At 39.0% G+C, this 25,522-nt stretch overlaps 1 protein-coding gene across 3 annotated transcripts in view; it reads left to right on the plus strand.

Moving 5' to 3' along the window:
* The first annotated feature begins 21,759 nt into the window (after positions 1 to 21,759).
* The window catches only part of LOC124622176 (cytochrome P450 4C1-like), a 79,306-nt gene continuing 75,543 nt past the window's right edge, over positions 21,760 to 25,522 (plus strand). For all 3 annotated transcript variants that reach the window (XM_047147819.1, XM_047147820.1, XM_047147821.1), the window contains exon 1: positions 21,760 to 21,956. In XM_047147819.1, the coding sequence (XP_047003775.1) occupies positions 21,794 to 21,956 (163 nt within the window). In that variant the 5' untranslated portion in view covers positions 21,760 to 21,793. The remainder of the gene's footprint in view (positions 21,957 to 25,522) is intronic.

The following is a 25,522-nucleotide window of genomic DNA, read 5'->3' on the forward strand; positions in this document are numbered from 1 at the left end:
TTTACCTTCTATAGCTCCCTCTAGTACCATCGAAGTCAGTCCCTGATATCTTAACAAATGTCCTATCATCCTGTCCCTTCTCCTTGCCAGTGTTTTCCATATATTCATTTCCTCTCCTATTCTGCGCAAAACCCCTTCATTCCTTACCTTATCAGTCCACCTAATTTTCGACATTCGTCTGTAGCATCAAATCTAGAATTCTTCGATTCTCTTTTGTTCCAGTTTTCCCACAGTCCATGTTTCACTGCCATACAAAGCTGAGCTCCAAACGTACGTTCTCAGAAACTTCTTCCTCAAATTAAGGCCATTGTTTGATATTGGTAGACTTCTCTTGGCTAGGAATGCCATTTTGGCCAGTGCCATTTCCTTTTGATGTCCTCCTCGCTCCATCAGTCACTCGTCATTTTGCTGCCTAAGTAGTAGAATTCCTTAAATTCACCTAGTTCGTGACCATCAATCCTGATGTTAAGTTTCTCCCTGTTTTCATTTTAGTTACTTCTCATTACTTTCTTCTTTCTTCGATTTACTCTCAGTAGATATCCTGTATTCAATAGAGTGTTCTTTCCATTCAGCATATCATGTAATTCTTCTTACTTTTCATTCAGGATAGCAATGTCATCGCCGAATTGTATCATTGACATCCTTTCACCTTTCACCTTCAATTTTAATTCAGCTTCTGAATATTTCTTTCATTTCCATCATTGCTTCTTCTTCGATGTACACATTGAACAGTAGGGGGGGGGGGGAGGTGAGGGAGAGACTACATCTCTCTCTTACGCCCTTTTCAGTGCGAGCATTTCGTTATTGGTGGTCCACTCTTATTATTCCCTCTTGCTTCTTGTATATATTGTATATTACCCGTCTCTCCCTATAGCTTAACCCTATTTTTCTCAGAATTTCTAACATCGTGCACCATTTTAGGCTGTCAACCGCTTTTTCAGGTCTATAAATCCTGTGAATGTGTCTTGATTTTTGTTTAGTCTTGCTTCCATTATCAACCGCAACGTCAGAATTGCCTCTCTGGTGCCTTTATCTTTTCTAAAGCCAAACTGATCGTCGTCTAACACATCCTCAATTTTCTTGTCCATTCTTCTGTATATTATTCTTATAAGCAACATGGCTGCATGAGTTGTTAAGCTTATTGTGTTCTATTTCTCTCACCTGTCGGCTCTTGCAGTTTTCGGAATTGTGTGGAAGACATTTTTCCGAAATTCAGATGGTACATCGCCTGACTCATACATTCTACACAGCAGCGTGAGTAGTCGTTTTGTTGCCACTTACCCAAATGATTTTAGAAATTCTAATCGAATGTTATCTATCTCTTCTGCCTCATTTGATTTTAAATCCTACAAAGCTCTCTTAAATTCTGATTCTAATATTGGATCCCCCATCTCTTCTAAATCGACTCCCGCTTCTTCTATCACATCAGTCAAATATTCCCCCTCATAGAGGCCTTCAATATACTCTTTCTACCTATCCAAATGGTTCAAATGGCTCTGAGCACTATGGGACTCAGCATCTGTGGTCATCAGTCCCCTAGAACTTAGAACTACTTAAACCTAACTAACCTAAGGACATCAAACACATCCATGCCCGAGGCAGGATTCGAACCTGCGACCGTAGCGGTCACGCGGTTCCAAACTGACGCGCCTAGAACCGCACGGCCACACCGGCCGGCTACCTATCCGCTCTCTCCTCTACATTTAACAGTGGGATTCCCGGTGAACTCTTAATGTTGCAACTCTTGCTTTTGGTTTCACCGAAGATTGTTTTGACTGAGTCAGTCCTTCTGACAATCATTTCTTTTTCGATTTTTAATGCAGCCATTTCGTCTTAGCTTCCCCGCACTTCCTACTTATTTCATTCCTCTCCGATTTATATTTATGTATTCCTGAATTTCCCTGAACATTTTTGTGCTTTCTTCTTTCAACGATCAACTGAAGTATTCATTCTGTTACCCATGGCTTCTCCGCAGTTACCTTCTTTGTACCTATGTTTTTCTTTCCAAGATTGCCCTTTTTGGAGATGTCCATTTCTCTTCAACTGTACTGCCTACTTGGCTACTCTTTACTGCTGTATCTACTGCCTTAGAGAATTTCAAGCATGTCTCGTCATGTCTTAGTGCTTCCGTATCTCACTTCTTTGCGTATTGATTCTTCCTGACTAATCTGTTAAACTTCAGTCTGCTCTTCATCACTACTACATTGTTATTTGAGTCTATATCTTATCTTGGGTACGCCTTACAATCCAGTATCTGATTTCGAAATCTCTGTCTGACCACGACGTAATCTAACTGAAATCTTCCCGTATTACCCGGCTTCTTCCAACTATACCTCCTCCTCTTGTGATTCTTGAACAGAGTATTCGCTATTACTACTTAAAATTTATTGCAGAACTCAACCAGTTTTTCTCTTCTCTCATTCCTTGTCCCAAGCTCATACTCTCCTGTAACCTTTTCTTCTTCTCCTTCCCCAACAACAGCACTCCAGTACGCCATGACAGATTTTCATGTTCCTTTACGTTCTGTATTTCCCTTTCAATATCCTCATATACTTTCTCTATCTCTTCATATTCAGCTTGTGATGTCGGCATGTATACCTGAAATGTCGTTGTCGGTGTTGGTTTGCTGTCGATTTTGATAAGAACAGCCTTATCACTGAACTGTTCACAGTAACAGATTCTCTGCCCTACCTTCCTATTCATAACTAATCCCACACCTGTTATAGCATTTTTCGCTGCTGGTATTTCAGTACCTTGAAAATGCCATTTATGAACTTTTACTGGCGCTAGATGGCCGCCGAGTGACATCACTGGTATTTTCTTCGCCCGCTAAAAGAACTTATTTAAGAGGAAATAGTGTCAAATTTAAATTTTCTTTGTTTTGTTTACTTGCTGTAGTGTCCGTTCTTGTCACAAAACTGAATATTATCGTCCCAGCAGAGCTTGTTCTTGAAAAAACTTGTTCTTTAGATGAAGTCCCGATGATCGCGACATAATCCGAAATTTTGCGTGACATAAAGACAACAAATTCTATTCAAGTTTTCTTGATAGTGCAAAATTCGTTTAAAAAAGACAGCTACTAGTTTCATCAGTTTCTATTGTCACAATAAACGTTTCTAAATCGTATTTAAGGAACACATTTCGTATTGTTTACTAGTTAGATAAATGCCATCTAGGCCTACATTTTCCGAATTATAAACGTTTAAAAACCTGACCAAACACGCCTGATAACGTAAATTCTCTAAAAGCAAAGTGATTACAAGTTCATTATTCTGTCACTGTATCTCTGAATCAGTACAAAAACATCAACAACCGCACGTAAGACCTTTGTGTCGTTTTTTATTTACACATAGCCAATCTCGCGTCGTTGAAAAATTTAAAACGTTCAGTAATCTTAATTATTCTTTCGAAATTGACCATGAGCTAGAAATGTGGGAGCAGTTATAGGGTAGTGAGTAGAGGGCTTTGTTGCCAATATTGTAGGAAATATTTTCACTGGGGGAGGGGAGGGGGATGCAGTGGGGAGAATGTTTTGATTGGGGAACAGGAAAGGAAAATTTGTGCCCTTGAGGCACAGTTGGAGGAAGCAAGAAAGGAACTCGTAAGGATCAACAGAGATAGGGGGGAGGAGGGTGGTTGGGAACTGGCAGCTAATAGGAGGATAGGAAGAAAGAGGACACAGTCTGACAGTTTTATCATCAACACCAAAAACAGGTATCTACCACTGCAAGAGTTAAGTGGAGAAGAGCTTCAGGTAGAACGAGGAGCAGGAAATGTGCAGCACACGCCAATTGAGGCCAAGAAGCCTAGGAATGTACAAAGTCTTAGGAAGAAGAAAGTGCTGCTGCTAGGTAGTAGCCATGGGCGAGATGTAGGCCCTCAGCTACAGGAAAGTTTAGGGGCAGCGTACCAGGCCACCAGTATTGTAACCTCCCCACCGCAATTTTAAAAGAAAATAAAGCAATACTTAATAGAAATGGGAGCCAAGTGTAACCTCCCCACAAAAATTTTAAAAGAAAAGGACGATACTAATTAGAAATGCTGATGGACATTGCTCTATACGTAACCTGCCCACAATGAAATGTACTGACAATGGCAACAAAAATGTGAAATTCGCAATCTGACTCAAATATAAATCCTTCAAAAATTAAAGTCCATTCAGTGACAAGAAAATTCAATTAAACCGAAATATCGGTCTTTGGCCCTGTGTAAAACAATCAGAATTAAAGTCTTACCTCAGAATAAATGGATGTCACATATCTGCTCTTGTTGTTGCGCACCGCTTGGAGGAACTGCATTGCAAATAATAATATTCTCTTTTTTTTTTTGTGATTTTACTAAAAATTTTCTTGTAAAGAAGTGGAGTGAAATGGGAAGTGCAACGAAATCTTTAGTTCAGAAAAAATTAAATTTTTGAAAAAATGCTTTTGAAATAAAATTATTATTGGGGAACTTGTTGGAGAATAGTTACAATAAATAAAATTTTTCATTATCTAATGATTATATTAATTAACAGTATACCTTATTCACCATCTTGACCAGTGTTGCCGACCGCCTACATCACGCAACCGCACTGGGCTGCTACTACTGACCGACCGCTCTGCATGACGACTATTAGGGTACTGCTCTCAACTAGACAGAGCTACAGACTCGCAACGACTACTACTGACAGACTCGCAGCGACTGACTGACTGCTACTGACTTACAGCTACTAACAGACTGAGCAACGACTACTGACAGACTGAGAACCGCTCGCAACACTCGCGCGGTCAAGCGCATACTCTCTGGTCACAGATGCTACAATGCCTCGCCATCGCTGCTGCGTTACATACGTGTTTCATAACCCTCCACTGGGGGGGCAAAAATTTGGCAGCGATGGTGAGTCATTTGGACTTGCCAAGCGCGGCAAAATTTTTCTTTAATTAACAAAATCCTACAACTTACAGAATATTTAAATGTTGTGCACACGCACTAATTACAAAATATATCAGACAAAGATAAAATGTGAGTACAAAACATAGTAGCAAATCAGAAAAGTATATACAAATGTTTTGACAGATAAAGTGCACAGGCACTGAAAAAATTCTTTAGCATATTCAGAACAAATAAACAGACTGGCAAAAAATATTATGTTGACAAGTGTACATGCACTGAAAAATGTCTTTAGCATTTTCACAACAAATAAACATAATGGCAAAAAAAAGTCATGTCCAAAGTGCACATGCACTGAAAAATGTCTTTAGTATTTTCACAACAAATAAACATAATGGCAAAAAAAAATCATGTCGACCAGTGACATAAGTGTACTCACACGGGAGTTTAGCGAATCGAAAAATGTATAACCTATGAACATAAATGATGTTACCAAAAAATTTTTTCTTTATGTGACAAGAATCAAGATAGGGAAGGGAAGGATTGCATCATGGTTGTAGCACTTTAGATTGCACACAGCTGCTCTGAAAGTCCATATCTTTCCACAGAAGTACAACACCAAGTGACACAACTTGAAGTTCTTTTCCCATCAGAATTTATCAGTGTAGCCAAGACACTGAACTGTCGTAGTAATGTTCCATGTTTTCATTTTGGCAGTACATTAGGTACACCAAACAGTGGGACCATAATAATGTCTTCATCGCTCATGGTGGTGGACAGCATGTCGTGTCAACACCACACTCTTACAAGGCACATCAACGTAGAATTAGTGCAAAACCAAAGATAGTGCTCCATGATCACTAGGATAAACAGGACAAATGGACATTGCAGTAATTCAGGGTAGTCAGCTTATGAGGAGAAGGACATTACGTCACATAATATTGACAATTACAGACTTAATTAGTAGTTTGTGGCATTCATAGCCCAGTTATTGAACATTTCTGTACCAAGTATGTAGTATTACAGAAAAATGTTCATTAATTGTTGTACATAGAATCAGTAGCCTTCTTTTCCTGGTTACAACGCATTATGAAATAATCGCATTCTTTTCAGTTACAGAGTATAATTAAGAATCATTAACCTTCTCCTAATTACAGTTAATTAATCATTTGTCATTCCAATAATCATTAGCCTTTGCCTAATTACAGTTAATTAATCATTTGTCGTTAATTAATCATTTGTCTAATTACAGTTAATTAATCATTTGTCTAATTACAGTTAATTAATCATTTGTCGTTAATTAATCGTTTGTCTAATTACAGTTAATTAATCATTTGTCGTTAATTAATCATTTGTCTAATTACAGTTAATTAATTAATCATTTGTCATTTCAATATAGTAAGAATTATTAGCCTTAATTAATTACAAAGCATTATTAAACAGTCACATTCTTTTCTGGTTACAAAGTATCAACATTGGAAACAAGAGCTAATCAATGGCATAATTAATCACAATTCTTCAAGTGACAATTATTGGCACTCAGTGGCCAGCAAGTATTGAATAGAATCATCATTCAGTATTATTCAGATTATTACGAAGTCATTATTAAAAATCAGTTAATTACAGTCAAATCATTAATAATCACAGGCATTATAAGTGGTAACATTACAATAAACAGTGGCAGTTATCAGCTAGTGACAAAGCATTATTTTGAATATAGTCTCATTAAGAGGTCATTACTCAAGTGACATGCTATTCATAGTTGATCAGTATTATTCAGAATTATCATAAACTAGTGACATTATGTGGGACTGGTAATACATGTTTTTTGTTAGCAATGCATTGCGTTGGGATCGATAATTAATTGCTGAGGCATAATACTTTTCGCTTTTGACCTATTGCTGCAAATGAGGATAGGTAACGTCATTCGTCATGAGTCAGCTGTAGCAAGATTATGTAACAAGGCAGTACATGTGATCACATTTATAAATGATAAACACAAATGGGTAAAAAATATAAAAATGCAAGTACTAGAACAGGTATAATAAGTAACAGGTTTAGTAAGTGTCATGAAAAACTTCTCCTGGAAAAAATACAAAAACGGATTATTGACCTGAAAGAAGAAACGCACACTATGCTGAAAAGTAGTGAACTTCGAATTAACAAGTAGTGAAATGTGTATAAAATGTGTTCCATAGCTGTCCTTTCCAAAACTTTCAGTCATCCTACTATGCAATGTAACACCTGCTGTCAAAGCAAACTGCAACAAATACTTAAATAACTACGTAGCATAAATACATAACTTCAACATTATCCTCATCTGTAAAGAAAAAACTTCATTATCCATATCATCATAACTTCACCATTATCATCACCTGTAAAGAAAAACTTCATTATTCATAATACCACATCCTTCATCATTATTCATCAGTATTCATTATCATCTGCAAAAAATCACTTCATTACTCATTATACAACTATTCCTTATCTCTAGCATATTTCATCCCTAAAACTAAGATGTGTAGTTCTCTCTGACAGCCTGCATCAATCACCTTGTATTCTGAAAGAAAAAATTAGTTAAGACTGCTATTCTTCGATGAGTATAGTATATTCTTGTTAATGCCTGTTAATCCTGATCCATTTACTCTTCCTCATAAAGTTATTGCATCTCCTTTCGTTTATTCCGCAGGTGAAATTCCCATTTATGTTAAATTTATTTCTTAGAATCATCATTCCTTTCTGAAATTGATGAACAAAGATTAATGTCCTGCATTTAAATCATATACCCACTAGATAATGACTGGTTTATGGTGACATAATTAACCATACAGCATAACATGACAGAAAACGTAATATGTTAAAGACGTTGACAGTGTTCAGATGCAAAAATGTACACAGAATAATACAATGCAGCAGCAAAAAAAATGTGAAACAGTCACGATGTTGAGATGTCATAAGGCAAAAAAAAATGTCAAAGTCGACTGGTGTGTGTTATATCTTAACTATTTCATAGTGCATACAAACAAAACTGGAGTACAATCATATACACAAAAAAGTAGAAAATGTGCACGGTCTGATGTGTAACGACAAGAAAAGCGACCTGCTAACCTTACCTTGCCGGGCACTTGCCAAGAAAAAATACGATAATCATCAGTAATTAGTAAGGTGAATTAATTGCATTAGTAAATGACATCATAGTGTGTTGAATCATACAGTGGTTTCACTCAATAAACGGTTTAATGTTTGAGATATGGTGATTGCCTTTCGATTTTCTGGTTCTCAAAGTTTCGACGTGTACAACATTGGGGTGAGGGATGCTGCGAATCCGATATGGACCTGCGTATAGAAGTTCAAATTTACTGCACTTACCTTTTAATTTGCTGGATAAATAGTGTGTACGTACTAGTATCTTCTGTCCAACGTGAAAGTCGCGGCGTGTACAAACCTGTTTTTGCTGTCTTCTCCGGCGCTCTGCGGCACGTTTGATGTTGTTCAGCGCAATGTCAATTATTTCGTGGTGTCGTAGGCGACGACTTTTGGGAAATTCTATTAATTCTTTAATTTTGTTCGGTGGTTCAACGTTTTTCAGTATAACAGTCGGAGATAGCATAGTGGATTCATTTGGAATGGAATTAATTACATCTTGGAATGAGAGTATGTGTGTATCCCAATCAATATGTCTTTTGTGGCAGTATATTCGGCACAGCTTACCAATTTCTTTCATTAATCTTTCACAGGGGTTCGAAGAAGCGTGGTACTTGGATATATAGATCGGAGAAATGTTTCTGGCTCGTAACATGCGTGTCCATACGCTACTACGAAATTGAGATCCATTGTCAGAAATTACTTTCATTACATGCCCTACATGAGATAGAAAATGTTTTACAAATGCATTTGAAACAGTTTTAGCAGTAGCTTTGCGTAACGGAGTGAAAGTAACAAATTTTGAAGTGAGCTCAACAGCGACAAAGATGTAGCAAAAACCTCTGTTAGTTCTCGGAATCGGACCAAAAATGTCTACTGCGGCCATGTGTCTTAATTTCACAGGTATAATGGGATATAAAGGAGGAATATGTGAAGTGGTGTCTGATTTAGCTTTCTGGCAAATTTTACAAGACGCTAAAACTCGTCGTATACGTTTCTCCATGTTGGCAAAATAACAGTTCTGTCTCAGTATAAGAAAACATTTTCGTGCTCCGTAATGTGCGTAACTTAAATGAGTGTACCAAATTAATTTGTTGACCAGTTCGTCAGGAATGCATAATAACCAATTGTTGCTGTCAGGATGAGAGCGGCGAAACAGAATGTCATTGCGTACAGTGTAGTGGTTTCTAATCGTAATATTATTCTTATCTAGCCAAAGGTGTTTAATTTCTTTCCACACATTGTCTTTATTTTGTTCTCGTGCTATGTCCTGTAATGACGATGAAATAAAATTTTCAAATGCAACTTGCTGAATGTACATGACACTGAAATTTGTTTTGCAGAAGTTGGTTGCTACGTCTTGCTGATTGTTACCGAGAGAACGCGATAGTGCGTCTGCTACAACATTTTGCGTGCCGGGAATGTGAACTATTGTAAAATTAAATTCCTGTAAATACAGTTTCCATCTACTTAATCTATCGTGAGTGAATTTGGCCGAGAGTAAAAATTGTATCGCTCTGTGGTCTGTGTAAACGGTGGTATGTCTGCCATAAAGAAAGTGCCTAAATCTCGTAAAAGCCCATACAACACACAATGTTTCTAATTCTGTAACGGAGTAATTTCGCTCAGCAGGTGACAAAATGCGACTTGCAAATGCGATGTTTTTAATTACTATTGAACCATCTTCTTCTATTTCCTGGAAAATGTGTACGCCTAAAGCGGTGTTGGAACTGTCGGTGGCAATGGAAAAATTTCTGGTAAGATCTGGGTGTGATAATAGTGGTGCATTCAACAAAGCATGTTTCAAATAACATCCTCGTGAGCAAAATTCTGCGTGTCAAAAGTAATGTTTGCGTTACTGTAATATGCAATCTGTGCTGTATCTGGTTAAAAACTATCGTACGTATTATTATTTACGGGAGAATGTTGTGGCATATCCACTATATGAACTGTTCTGTTATTTCTTACTGACGTGTTACGCTATGGATGACACCTATTGTCTGTTCCATTCATGATTATTTGTTGTTGCTGATGTTGTTGCTGCTCATAAGATCGACTGTTACTAAATGTACGCTGAAAATTGTGCTCGTTATTTTTACGTCTGTCAAGACAGTAATTTCTATACGGAGCATTGCGATAGGAATTGAAATGTTGTGTTGTCTGTACGTAGTTATTTTTGCTGCCATGCGTTACTATTTGTTATACCAGGGACTATACGTGCACGCGGCGAAACATTAAAGATTGGTTGACCTTGTAGACTGCATTGTTGGTTAGGTATGCTAAGCGGTTGACTTTCATGCTATTGTGGTGAAAAACATCTATTGTTACCAAAAATGTGGTTGCGACTGCCGAAAATTTTGTACATACTGATGATTACGATTTTATCTGTTAATAAAGTTACGCTGGTTCTGGAGTGCCTAATGAAAATTGTCACAGTCGGTAAAAGTTTTGTCATATCGGGTTTTCATTACAATGTTTCTTAATTCTAAATAGAGCAATAGTTAAAGAGCAGTTTTGATAGATATAAAGGATAGTAGAAGAGAAGGCAGCAGTGCAGAAAACTAAAGATGAAATAGCACTACTACAGCTCGGGGCCCTATGCTCGCTACGGCACATATTCATTAAAGCGTAATGAATCCCCTGAGGTCATTTACGCACTGCAAATAAATTTTAGCTTTTGTGTTACAGGCAATAGCGGTAAAATTCCAAAAGTAAATCGCTGTATTCTTGCTAATTCCAGTTTCTGCATAATAGGTAATGCTGTTAAAAATACAATAGCAAATTGTCGCCTCAGGTTCAAAGCTAGTTTCTCCATTACAGGTAATAGCGGTGAAAGTACAAAAATAAATTGTCGTATACAGTGTAAATTGTGTATCTGTGTTCTGCCATTATTAAATTCCTTACATTTTCTCACAAATACAAATTGCTTGTTATCAACGCTCTCGTCACTGAATTTGATAACATGCTCAGGCTTGTGTGTGAATCCGCTCGTCTGTGTCATTTCGTACTTTAAGTTGTGTAGCTTTTCAGATTTTAATTCGCGTGGCTTTTTGGATTTTAAGTCGCGTAGTTGCTGTAAATTTTTCACATTATACACGCTGTGTGACTCTGACAAATGCTCGCAACGTGGCGGGTTCTGTGACGTATTGGTGACTGAAATAATTGTTAATTCTGTTACTTTAATACTTTCGTCAATCTGGTTGTTGTGTCTTGCAAATTTCTCGTCATCTTCCGTGTTCGGAGTGTGTGAAACTTCCACTGACTCTAAATTAATTTTGTCGCGAATCTGTACTGCGTTTTTAGGGCATTCTTCAGTGACTGCATTAATTTCGTGTATCACTGTTGCGTTTGCTGAATATTGTTCAGTGACTGCTTTAACTTCGTCTTTATGTAATTCTGTTGTGCTTACACGTGTGCTACTTAATTCTTGTGCAACAGTGCCAACTTTTTCATTACTGTTATTAGCACAAGTCTTAGTATCCTCACGTAATTGACTTGTATTATCACAATTTTGCGTGGCAATGGCTTTAATCTGTTCACTAATCCGTTCATTTCGTTCACTAAGTTGTTTGATTTTTTTATCAATGTTGTCTTGTTCTTCATTCGATTGTTTATCCCTTTCATTAATCAGTTTGCTTTGTTTGAGATTGTTATCCAGTTTTTCATTCATTAGACGTAACATTACCAAAATTTGACCCAAGCCATTAACTACTCTAATATCTGTGCTGTTTAATTGCGTACCGACAATTGTCACGTTTTGCTTGACCATTTGGTCATTCTGTAATTCACAGAAAGGTTTATCAGTCGGACGTACACTGTCAGTCATTGTTTCGGAATTAAATAAATCCGTCCTACTTTGTGTGATCTGTTCATCTTCATTAGACAAATTTGTCTGCTCGTCACGTGAATTTACTAAATCGGTTATGTTAAGCTCGGCAGCACTCATTACTATAGACCGCTCCGCGTCATCAATTGTCGTCAAGTTAACAGACGAGACAATTGACTTCGTTTGTTCATCATTAAGGTAAAAGTCATCATTAGTGGTTGGAATGCACTGATTGTTAGTGAACGCAGGATTGTCATCTTTACGTTGCGTATCACAATTACTATCGGTCACGTTGTTTAAGTCGGTAATTTCATTCACAATACTTCGCGATACACTATTCACAGTCTTTCGCGGCATTTTTACAATAGTCAAAATTTTTCACAAAACAAATCGACACAGTGCAAAAGCAACACAAATACAACAAAGCAACAAACTGCCGTTGACCTGTAGAGAGAAAGTCACAATATTATTAAAAGCGTTGCGCTAAATCCTAATTATATCTAAGCAAACAAGAGCAGATATCTGACTGTTGTTCAAAAGACTCTCAACGAAATACGATCCTGGACTGGGTGTCGCCAAGTGTAACCTCCCCACCGCAATTTTAAAAGAAAATAAAGCAATACTTAATAGAAATGGGAGCCAAGTGTAACCTCCCCACAAAAATTTTAAAAGAAAAGGACGATACTAATTAGAAATGCTGATGGACATTGCTCTATACGTAACCTGCCCACAATGAAATGTACTGACAATGGCAACAAAAATGTGAAATTCGCAATCTGACTCAAATATAAATCCTTCAAAAATTAAAGTCCATTCAGTGACAAGAAAATTCAATTAAACCGAAATATCGGTCTTTGGCCCTGTGTAAAACAATCAGAATTAAAGTCTTACCTCAGAATAAATGGATGTCACATATCTGCTCTTGTTGTTGCGCACCGCTTGGAGGAACTGCATTGCAAATAATAATATTCTCTTTTTTTTGTGATTTTACTAAAAATTTTCTTGTAAAGAAGTGGAGTGAAATGGGAAGTGCAACGAAATCTTTAGTTCAGAAAAAATTAAATTTTTGAAAAAATGCTTTTGAAATAAAATTATTATTGGGGAACTTGTTGGAGAATAGTTACAATAAATAAAATTTTTCATTATCTAATGATTATATTAATTAACAGTATACCTTATTCACCATCTTGACCAGTGTTGCCGACCGCCTACATCACGCAACCGCACTGGGCTGCTACTACTGACCGACCGCTCTGCATGACGACTATTAGGGTACTGCTCTCAACTAGACAGAGCTACAGACTCGCAACGACTACTACTGACAGACTCGCAGCGACTGACTGACTGCTACTGACTTACAGCTACTAACAGACTGAGCAACGACTACTGACAGACTGAGAACCGCTCGCAACACTCGCGCGGTCAAGCGCATACTCTCTGGTCACAGATGCTACAATGCCTCGCCATCGCTGCTGCGTTACATACGTGTTTCAGTATCTTCAAGCCAAATGCAGGGTTAAGTCTTGTGATAGAGGACCTATGGTCTTTATGTAAAGACTTTACAAAAGAGGACCATGTAGTGTTAGTGTGTGTGGTGAGAAAAAGTTTGGACAGGGATGGGGCATATGACATAGTTGGTGACCTGGACAAGATAGCTTCCCTGACTCATGGCACCAACATACACTATGTTGAGCTATTCTGGCATCATGATCGACCACACCTTGACGTAGCTGTGAGGCGAATCAATGTGGGGTTAGGGGTGGCTCTGAGGACAGCCAACTTTGCTCATGTTTCTCTGGTGCCCGTCAGGACTATCAACAGATGGGGCTTCACTAGGAATGGCCTACACCTAAACAGGACTGGGAAGGAAAGATTGGTACAGCTGATTCATGAAAGTATAGGGGGTGGATCTCAAATACCTGTTGTTATAGGTAGGAAAAGTAGGTCTTTTTTAGGATAAATCCAGACAACAGGTTCCCCTGCGTAAAGAGTATCTCCACAAATTTAAAAAATCCTGAAACAATCACTCACAAAGCAGATTTTAACGCTTCAGATATCACACATACCAGATGTCACAAAGAAAAACAAACCACTGGAAAGAGTAACATGGGGCATTTCACAGACTTAACAATCCTCCACCAAAACATGCAGTCAATAAAAAATAAAACAAAACTATTAGAATCTTTGAACTGCATCGTAGTTTGTATTACTGAGCACTGGTGTAGAGACACAGAAATACAATGTGTCGTATTATCATTGTATGAAAGGGCAAACTCTTACTGCAGAACTACTTCAAGGGGTTGAGAATCATGCATTTATATCTGAAAAGGAACACAGTTCATATCAAGACATGACCTCAGTACAGTAAGTGAAGACAAACACTTTCAAATATCAGCTATTCAATTACCATGGCTTGATATCACCAAGAAATTAATCATTTTGTGTGTGTACAGATCTCCCAGTGATAGTGTGGACACTTATTTCAATAAATTAACAGAAGTTCTAAACAAAGTCTCAAGTACAAAGGTCAACATAATTCTGTGTGGGGAGATTAACATCAGCACTAATATCATAAATGAATCAGGCAGCACCTTCATAATCATTCTGCAAAGTTTTGGCATGTCCCTATTGGTGAATAGCGCAACAAAGTTTACTACAATGACTGCATCAGTAATTGACCATGTGGCTGCAAATATGGACAATGAATAATGTGATGTAGCTGTAAAAGATCTCAGACTATCAGATCATCTCTGTCAAATAACAACAGAAAATCAGGCATTGAATCATTCCCTAAACTACAACCCTACAAGCAACATCTATCAGAAATCAAAATAAAATATTTTTCAAAAGAACTAGAAAAACAAAGCTGGGATGAAGTGTATAAGGAAACCAATGTGACTATGAAATTCTCTAAATTCTCCACATTGTTTAAACTGAACTTTGAAAGGGCATTTCCAAAAGTATGCTTGCCTGTTTCAACACCTCACGTAACAGAAGTCCTCCCTAACTCTTAAACAACTCAGTTCCATGAAAAAGATTCGCAATGACCCAGAATTCTTAAATTTCTATCACAGATACAAAAATATCTATAGGAAGGTGCTGATTGTTGCAAAAAAGTTATTTAATGACAAAATAATATATAATGCAGAGAATAAAAGCAAAGCATTCTGGGATGTTAAAAAAAAGAAAACAGGGAGAGGCAAACAATCGCAGAATAACATACTGCTAAGGGGGGGGGGGGGGGAGGGAGGATAAGGTAGTAAATGATCCACAACACTTAAGAAACTAAGTAAACGAACATTTTTCAAGTATTGCGGAGAAGCTACAGCATTAATTCCCCAAAACAAATTTAACATCTGTAAATAATGTTACACTAAATACAATGATGTTGCTTCCAACCACAGTGAAGGAAGTCAATAAAACTGTTCAAAAACTAAAAAATAAAATGTCAACAGGCTCATATGAAGTACCATTGTATGTGCTGAAACAATGCTTAGGGATTATACAAGGCCCCTTAACAAATATAATAAATGAATCCTTCACATCAGGAACATTTCCAGAGCAGTTAAAACAGGCAAGAGTTGTACCTTTGCTTAAGAAAGGTTACGCAGAAGACATAGAAAATTATCGGCCCAATTCCCTGCTGTCATCATTCTCAAAAATAATAGAAGCAATTATGAAAGACACATTAATGAATTACCTGAATAAATACAATTTTTTAAGCGAATCACAGTTTGGTGTCTGAAGTGGCAAAAGTATGGAGTCAGCCATAGTAGAATTCACAAAAGTTGTACTTGATGCTCTTGATAAAGATGAGTGTGTCACAGGCATATTTTTGGATGTTTATAAGGCCTTTGATACAGTCGGCCACAAGATTCTATTAAATAAATTAGAAGCATTAGGAATAAGAGGGGTAGCTAATGACTGCTTTCGATCATACCTAGCAGATAGGGTACAAAGAGTAGAGATAACACATACTTCAAATAGATCTAAACATTTAGTAAAACACTTATCAGAACCAAAATACGTTAATATAGGAGATTCACAAGGTAGCATTTTAGGACTGGTATACAACAATAATTTTCCCATTAGTGTTACTCATAGTTAAAAAATTCTCTTTGCTGATGACACCAATATTATAATCACTGAGAAAACAAGAGAACTCCTTGCTGAGAAAGCAAATGAAACTCTCATGGATGTTTATGGCTGGTCAGTAAGCAATAAAGTAATGTTGAATATAAAGAAAACTAATGCCATGAATTTCAGTTTGAAGAAGGAAAATGACAATGTTAATTTAAATGTAGATGGCACCTCCATAGACTGTGCAACAAATACAAAATTTCTAGGAATGAATATTGATTCTCAGTTGAAATGGTGTGCACACACAAAGGTACTTGCAAACAGAATGTCATCAGCATGTCATGTCCTTAGAGTCCTATCATCAGTGTGTAATGTGCAGTGTCTTTTAGTTACATACTTTTCATTTGTACCCTCAGTTCTTAGGTCAAAAATAACAGTCGAGCTCATTGTAAAGATCTGTTCAAAACACTGGGGTTTTAGCTGCTCCATGTGAATACATATACCAGTCAGTTACACACATCAAAAATAACATTGGCAGTTACTGCACAAACATCTCTGTCCATGACCATGCAACAAGAGATAGACTCAATTTACAGTTACCAAGAAAAAATAAACATAAAACTCAAAACAGCATTTTCTACCAAGGAATAAAACTGTACTATAAATTACCAAAAGAGATTAATGAAATTGCAAAAATGCACTTATTTAAAAAGGCAGCTAAAAAGTACCTGTTATGCAATACATTTTATAAATAGAAGGATTACTTAGATGAAACAGAGTAGGGGTTTGATAAAAAAATGTTGTACAAATAAATAATAATAATAATAATGATTATAAAACATCCAACATTCCACATAACACATTCACTTTACGGTTTTTTCCTTCTTTTTTCGTTTCTAGAAATACTTACCCCCAAGCTATGCATAGCACAATACTAACACCCCTTCCTCTTTCTGAACTCAACATCTCACTCATTATGGAGGGATGATGACTCAGTTTTTCAGGATAGCAAATGGGAAGTTGCAGTACAGAAAATGGCCCAGAGATCGTCAGTGTGTCTATGTGTGTGTGTGTGTATGTGTAGTGAGTGAAGTGTTATGAAAAAATGTATGTATAGTGTGTGCAGTGACTGGTAGGGAGATATGAGGAACAGTGTGGCATTAGATTATTTAATAAGTTATTTGTAAAAAAAGTGTTGTATACCAGGAGTAAATCTAATGATTATGTCTAACTAGAAGTCTGTAAATATATGTGTATATGAAATAACTTATTTTAAATTGGTCTAAACTTGTAAATACTTTGACTTGTCCTATATACTTTGAAAAAAAACCAGATCTACAGATGAATAAAGCTACTACTACTACTACTACTACTAGTAATTTATATGCTGAGACAGTTGGCCTCTTGTACTCTAGATCCACTCAGCGGCCTCTTTCAATGTATTATTTTCGACCACTGAAAAGATCTTTTAAGCATTGTTTTGTAAAGAAATAACATTTTGTAGAACATTGTAAAGTGATTTCCAGAATGAGATTCTCACTCTGCAGCGGAGTGTGCGCTGATACGAAACTTCCTGGCAGATTAAAACTGTGTGCCCGACCGAGACTCGAACTCGGGACCTTTGCCTTTCGCGGGCAAGTGCTCTACCATCTGAGCTACCGAAGCACGACTCACGGTCGGTACTCACAGCTTTACTTCTGCCAGTACCTCGTCTCCTACCTTCCAAACTTTACAGAAGCTCTTCTGCGAACGTTGCGGAAGTTTCATATCAGAGCACACTCCGGTGCAGAGTGAGAATCTCATTCTGGAAACATCCCCCAGGCTGTGGCTAAGCCATGTCTCCGCAATATCCTTTCTTTCAGGAGTGCTAGTTCTGCAAGGTTCGCAGAAGAGCTTCTGTAAAGTTTGGAAGGTAGGAGACGACATACTGGCAGAAGTAAGGCTGTGAGTACCGGCCGTGAGTCGTGCTTCGGTAGCTCAGATGGTAGAGCACTTGCCCGCGAAAAACAACGGTCCCGAGTTCGAGTCTTGGTCGGGCACACAGTTTTAATCTGCCAGGAAGTTTCATTGTAAAGTGATTTCCACTAACTATTTACAGATGAAATGGTTTAATACGATGTAACGATGAAAATGTAGTTCTAAACAAATGCATCGTGTACCACGTATTCAGCGCCGCCTAGCGGTTTAGTCTGTTTGGTTTTCAATTTGTCGTTCGGTAGCAATTTGAAATTCTTTTTCATTTGTGTCGCGGATATGAATGGTGACGAGATACAACGTATCTACTGAATAATTTTATATGATCGACATAATATTGGTAAGCTAGAAAGCCATACTCTTCTCATTGTACTATGTCTATCACCAATGGTGAAATGTAACATCTTTTCATATCTTTTGATATTTATTAAGGCGATTCTGGAAATAATAAAAAGTGTGATCAGAACCCCTGAAAGTAAAGGAAGTGCAACCAGATGACTGCTTCGTCTCACAGCATTTTTATGCAAGTTAATTTATCAAAATTTCAGGAAACCTGTAAGTTTGGACTTAACCAGTTTTTTCCCCTGGACTCTTCTTCCCAAAAAGTTTACGTGCCCGATACTACCCAACAGTCCCGTATCCTGTACTCTATGACCAGCAAGATGAACATTGTTAGATGGATCGAGCTTTCCGCTAGTGTCGATTGACTGGTTTGTCTTCATAGAATGTCTTTGGTGGTATGGATGAGGCGTGAGAGGCTGGTGATAGAGAGGGGGTGCGGGCAAGGGTGAGAAGCGGCTGTACACGCGCAAGAAGTGTTGGCGAGCGTAACGGCCAGTGAATGGACGTGCTTTGGTGAGACTGCTGGGAGCAGAGGAGAGTGCGTGTGTGTAGGAAGATACATGCTCAGACTTTCGCTAGTTCGGAGGAAGAAGACAGCAAGCCATGGTAGTCATCTTGTGTAGAATGATGGTATGTCGCTTTTGGAACTTTTGGTCATTGCTGTCTAGGGGACTGGTTTCAGTTTCACCCGATGAAGTGATCTTATTCTAGAATCTCGTGGAACTTTGTTGTGAAGGTGATATAAGAGGGGGAGAAATATGGACAGCGCAGGTAACGAATAATTTGGTTTGGTTTGGTGGAAATAAGGCACGAACTGTAACCTGCTGAACTGGTTGAGAAGCACTTGTTCTGGTAGGCAGGCGTGTGGTACGAGTAATACAAGGTCGATGGGGGTGTGTAGATATTAAGTAATTTAAGTAAAGTGAATCTGTACATGGGTACTTTGATAAAAGGTTGTTTTTTCTGTTACTGTAACATCCGATCTACCCGACGGGAGGCTCTCGTTACATGACATTTATTTATTTACTGTTTAGGGTTGTATAGTAACTGGATTTTTTTCTTCTCTGAGGACTGTGTGTATTAGTGTTGTAATTACCGGGCCGGCCGCGGTGGTCTAGCGGTTCTACGCGCTCAGTCCGGAACCGCGCGACTGCTACGGTCGCAGGTTCGAATCCTGCCTCGGGCATGGATGTGTGTGATGTCCTTAGGATAGTTAGGTTTAAGTAGTCCTAAGTTCTAAGGGACTGACGACCACATATGTTAAGTCCCTTAGTGCTCAGAGCCATTTGAACCATTTTGAGTAATTACCGGAAATAGTGGAGAGCTCTCAGGTTAATATTTCGGTGACTGTTCCAGGTAAACTAAATTTAATAAACTGCATTTCCTTTGGTTAACTAACTGTAAATGATAGCGTGAGAACTTAAAATGATCATTTTCTGTGTGAGATTTGGTTAAATTATTTGTTATCAAGTGCTCTCGTAAATGTTTTTGGTAGACTGATTTAACTTGTGGAGATTTAATGGCAAGTGTCCTGGAACTGTTGGTTTATAGATTATTTTAAAAGAACTGTCCTCTGGTATTGTCAGATTTTTTAAAATTACAACTTAAGGGATTTAAATAAAACATTGGTCAATGGTCGTAGTTTCAAAAAACTGTTTTAATGTTTTGTTTAATTTTTATGGGTGATGTCTATCTATAAGCTTTTGTAAGTGAATGTTATAAAACAAAAGGATTTCACTGTAAGATGGAACTGATTAGCTAATGCTCGTTGGATCATAAATGTAGGAAGAGACTAACAATTGCCGTTAGCAAAGTAAATGAAATGGTAGGGCACGGTATTGACTGCTCAGCCATGTATTAAAAAGCTCGTTGGCCTTTTGAAAGTTAAGAAACTTTTGTAGTAAGGAGTGTTCGACTTTCAGTGTACAATCAGTCTGCTCCACTTTCCGACTAAATCCGTGCCTTAAATGAAATGAAAAATAAAAATGTTTCCAGGTTTTGCACATTTGTCCTTGATAAACATAATTTTTGTACTCCAGTTTCTAAAGTTATAATAGTCGAGGTATATGAAAGCGAGGCAGCTGTTGAGAAGGGAGTGAGACAGGGTTGTAGCATATCGCCAACGTTATTCAATCTGAACACTGAACAAGCAGTAAAGGAAACCAAAGAAAAACTTGAAGTAGGAATTAAAGTTCACGGAGAAGAAATAAAAACTTTGAGGTTTGCCGATGACACTGTAATTCTGTCTGGGACAGCAAAGGTCTTGGAAGAGCAGTTAAACGGAATGGGACTGTGTCTTCAAAGGAGGATGTAAGATGAACATCAAAAAAAGCAGATAAAGGATTATTGAATGCAGTCGAATCAAATTAGGTGATGCTGAGGGAATTAGATTAGGAAACGAGACACTTAAATTAGTAGATGAGTTTAGCTATTTGGTGAGCAAAATAACTGAAGATGCCCGAAGCAGAGAGGACAACAGCAAAAAAAGCGTTTCTGAAGAAGAGAAATTTGTTAATATCGAAATTAGATTTAACTGTTAGGAAGTCTTTTCTGAAAGTATTTGTCTGGAGTGTAACCATGTATGGTAGTGAAACATGGACGAAAAACAGTTTAACCAAAAAGAGAATAGAACCTTTCGATATGTGATGCAGCAGAAGAATGTTGAAGACTAGATGGATCGATCACCTAACTAATGAGGAGGTACTGAATAGAATTGGGGAGACAAAAAATTTATGGCACAACTTGACCAAAAGAAGAGATCGATTGATAGGACACATTTTGAGATCATCAAGTTAGTACTGGTGGGAAGTGGGAGGGGGGGGGGGGGTAAAAATCGTATACGGAGACCAAGAGATGAATACAGTAAGCAGATTCAGAAGCAGTAGTTATTCGGAAATGAAGAGTCTCGCACAGGAGAGAGTAGCATGGAGAGCTGCATTAAACCAGTCTTCGGACGAAAGACCACCACCACAACAACAACAAAGTTTCTAAATCTTACTCACAGTCAGACTACTCAGTTTTTCTGTTTGAGTAACGAATGTGGTAGAGCTAAATAACACCATCTGTCGGTAAGTGTGAATTATCGAACTTTTACTGAGCGAGGTGGTGCAGTGGTCAGCACATTGAACTCTCATTCGGTAGGACAACAGTTCAAATGCGCGTCCAGCCAATTTAGGATTTCCGTAATTTCTCTAAATCTCTTCAGGTAACTACCAGCATGGTTCCATTGAATAAGCACGACTAACTTCTTTCCCCATCCTTCACAAATCCCATGGGACCTATGACATCGCTGTTTGGTCCCCTCCCCTAAACCAACCAAGCAACCAACCGAGCTCTTAAACTTACCTGTGTGTACGTTGTGAATGATGGGAGCAGGTGTTTTGGAGAACACCGGCCGCAGAGTGCAGCGTCACTGTGAATCAGCTGCTGCGTGGAGTTTGGACCGGTCCAGAGGTCGAGCCGCGGGCAGCCTTGAAAGCGGCCAGTCTCCACCGCGCGCTGCACTCAGTCGGCGTGTAGAACGTTGGCGGGATCTCGCTCCGACGGCCCTGGGGGATGCTGGACATAACGGCACTGCTTCTGGCGGCTGTTGTGGTCGCAGTGTCTGCGAGCATCATCTCCAGGAAATGGCGCTGGAGGCAGGTCGAAAAGCTTCCTGGCCTCGTAGCCCTGCCTTTTATAGGGACTACGTACATCGCATTCCTTACGAAGCGAGAGGGTAAGTCGAAGTTTTCAGTTAGTCTCAGTTTTAAAACATCTTTCCCACTGAGTCGTTGGAAAAATGAGTGCAGAGCGGATCTCGAACTATTCGATCGTTTCGTTTCCCACTCGATTTTCGAATTAAAAAATAATCATCTACCGCACGTTATCTTCTATTTATGGCGATTTCATTCAGCGAGTACACAAATGATGGTTCATACATTCCTTTTGCTGATTGACAACTGTCTAACATAGGTGCTTGCTTATAGTAATGTAAAGCAATGTATGAAGTTATTTAAGGAATACTGCACTGAAGAAGTAATGAACTACATTCTGTTTCTACTAATAAATTTACATTCATAAGTGTGTTCTTTATGTAAAGCTAAAATTCCGTGTATCAGATGCTCAACCAGTATATAATCTATATAACTCCAGGTGTGTATTTATCTCAGGTATCACATAGAATACACCTCAAATATCAGCAAGTAGACAAACAAGCAACTACTGAATATCATGTAGTGTCCTGACATGCAACACTCCAAAAACATATCAGTACACTAAACACACACTATTGTAAATGAGAACAGCTCGAGGTCCTACCGAGACCTTCCCGCCTGAAATAGGTAGAAACAGGCTATTGTCAACCAACGAGCTACTTAGACTATATTAAACATCCAAATACAATCTACCACTTTCCTCTAAATGTTACAACTTATTTCCACCATACTTATGGTATTTATTTCTTTTTGAGATTTCCATTATATAAATCATATTCTCCTAAACTAGGCAGAAGTAGATTATACAGAACAGCTTTAACGATTGGAGAACATTAAATTCTCTGCACCCTAGAGAATTTATTATACAATACGGTTTTTATATGATTTAAAACAGCATTAACAGCTGCATACCAATAAGATTGTAACAAAAAGAAGTCTTCCCTGTTACATTTAGAAGTATCTGACCCACTTTACATTTCAAGGCGGTGGGCTATTCTGTATGATTAATTAAATAAATAATAAAATATAATATTTTATTCTTAAAATTGAAATACTGATTTTTGCACCCACATTAATCTCAATTTTTTTTTTAGAAAAACGTATTTGTCCGTAACTTTTTTAATAAATTGTCTCGAATACCTTAATGAATGCAATTCTTTTCATCTTTTATTAAAAAATAAATGGTGCTGTAATTTTTTTACAGTTATTTGCGAGGGGCATTCAATATTAATGACCTCTTTTTTCCTGAAAGCATGTTGGTTTTATTCAGGAGTGCAGTGCAACACATTATTCCCGATCTTTCTGGCTACAAAATCCTGCTTTTCAACTTCATCTATGTTTAATGCGAGGGCTTTGCGCCACCTTGCTAAGAGGGCCTGTATGCCCGCATGGTACCACTGTAATGTCCGAACCAAACTTCTCATCACCCACGTACTGCTTCCCGCTGAGTGCGTCCCTGGTTGGGCCAAACAGGTGGAAGTTCTTAAACGGTCTTGTGCTAGGCGTCGAGGAACCCAGTGGGCAGGCAGCTTCGTGTACCGCAGCTGGTGGACGACTGTGTCACTACTACCAACAGAGACCTTCACTTGAGCAGTGAAGTGTTCTGTTGTGAGCCGTTGATCATTTGGAATTAGGGCGTCCGCACTTCCCAATTTGGCAGGAGTCACTGCGTGCTGCAGCCGGTTGGCACACGGGAAATCGGAAGGTTTAGCGCAATCTTGTTGCGAAGATGATGTGGTGTCACCGCCAGACACCACACTTGCTAGGTGGTAGCTTAAATCGGCCGCGGTCCATTTAGTACTGTGTGATCGCAGACCTAGCGCCACCACAAGGCAGGTCTCGAGATACGGACGAGCACTCGCCCCAGTTGTACGGACGACATTGCTAGCGACAATACGGACGAAGCCTTCCTCTCATTTGCCGAGAGACAGTTGGAGTGGCCTTCTGCTAAGTCCATGGCTGCGACCTAGCAAGGCGCCAATTGTAACAGTGCATGTATCTTACGAGTCGCATTTGTATAGTCAAGAGAGATGTATCACAAGGAGTCATTAAAGTTAAGTATAAAGCAGCTACGTACTTTTCTTGCTACCATTCAATAGTTATCCTGTTCCAGAATTCACGCCCGTCTGCGTTAGATAGCGTGCCTATCGGCCCCCTCAAAATAACACTGTGTCGGCACTTCTGTCGACACATCAGATGACAGACGTCTTTCCAACAATTCACCGTGCTTTTGTTCATTGCCAGGCCTCCGTAGACATTCTCCATGAGCCTACAAATATCTGTGATGCTCTGGGTTTCCAACAAAAGAAACTCAATGACAGCTCTCCGCTTATTTGGGTTTCCAACAAAAGAAACTCAATGACAGCTCTCCGCTTAGAACCCACCTCCACTACAAACGCCAGCAATTTTGAAGGCTACGTATAGCGCCGCCACACATCGGAACGTCATGAAACTATAGGACCTGGAGCAGGAATATTCCACGATGTTCCACAGCACTTTGTCAACAGAAAATGGCAGAGGAAAAAAAAGTATTTCATTACTTATTGAACGCCCCTCGTAATAAACCACAAATACTGTGTAGTTGACTTTTAATTCGAATATTTTTTCTCAAACGCAGTACTTGTAGGTTTTCTATCAGAACGGGTTCATCCTGGGGATCAATATATCCTAAATACGTCTTTTATAGGAAGGAAGGTGAACAGCGTTTCCAGTACTGTGATGGTTGATGTGGGGTGATTATGGTGGCCATTACCTGGTCGAGGACGAGATAGGGTATCTCTAGTGTCAGGCTAGTGGGTCAGGCGTATATTCAAATCGTGCTCCCCCCGCGTCTAGTGGTTTCGGCACTGCGACAGTTTGCTTGGTACCATGGGATACTTACATCAGTGTGCCCGCCCGGTCGGCCGTGCGGTGTAACGCACGTCTTTCCGGGCGGGAAGGAGCGCCTGGTCCCCGGCACGAATCCGCCCGGCGGATTTCTGTCGAGGTCCGGTGAACCGGCCAGCCTCTGGATGGTTTTTAAGCGGTTTTCCATCTCCCTCGGCGAATGCGGGCTGGTTCCCCTTATTCCGCCTCAGTTGCACTATGTCGGCGATTGCTGCGCAAACACGTTCTCCACGTACGGGTACACCACCATTCCTCTACCAGGCAAACATAAGGCGTTACGCTCGTCTGGCGTGAGACGTTCCCTGGGGGGGTCCACCGGGGACCGAACCGCACAATAACCCTTGTTTCGGTGTTGGGCAGCGGAGGGGTGAAGTGGACTGTGGACTGCGGTAGACGTCGTGGGGTTGTGGACCACTGCGGCTGCGACGGGGAGGGAGCCTCTCCGTCGTTTCTAGGTCCCCGGTTAACATACAATACAATACATCAGTGTTGTGTCTAATTCATGTAGCGACTTCTATCAGATCCCCATAACCGAGAAACAAATTCTGTCTACCGGCGGCAAGGCAATTTTGTGACCGAAATGATATATAAGGATAACAGATTCCAGCGTGAATTGTCCAATACTTTAGTAACTGATGCGTCCAATTCAGAAACTACGACGAGGGAAGCTATGAGCTCTTAACGTTTCATTTTACGAGAGCCC

This window comes from Schistocerca americana, chromosome 7 (assembly GCF_021461395.2).
Source record: "Schistocerca americana isolate TAMUIC-IGC-003095 chromosome 7, iqSchAmer2.1, whole genome shotgun sequence".
In the NCBI taxonomy this organism is placed as follows: Eukaryota; Metazoa; Arthropoda; class Insecta; order Orthoptera; family Acrididae; genus Schistocerca; species Schistocerca americana.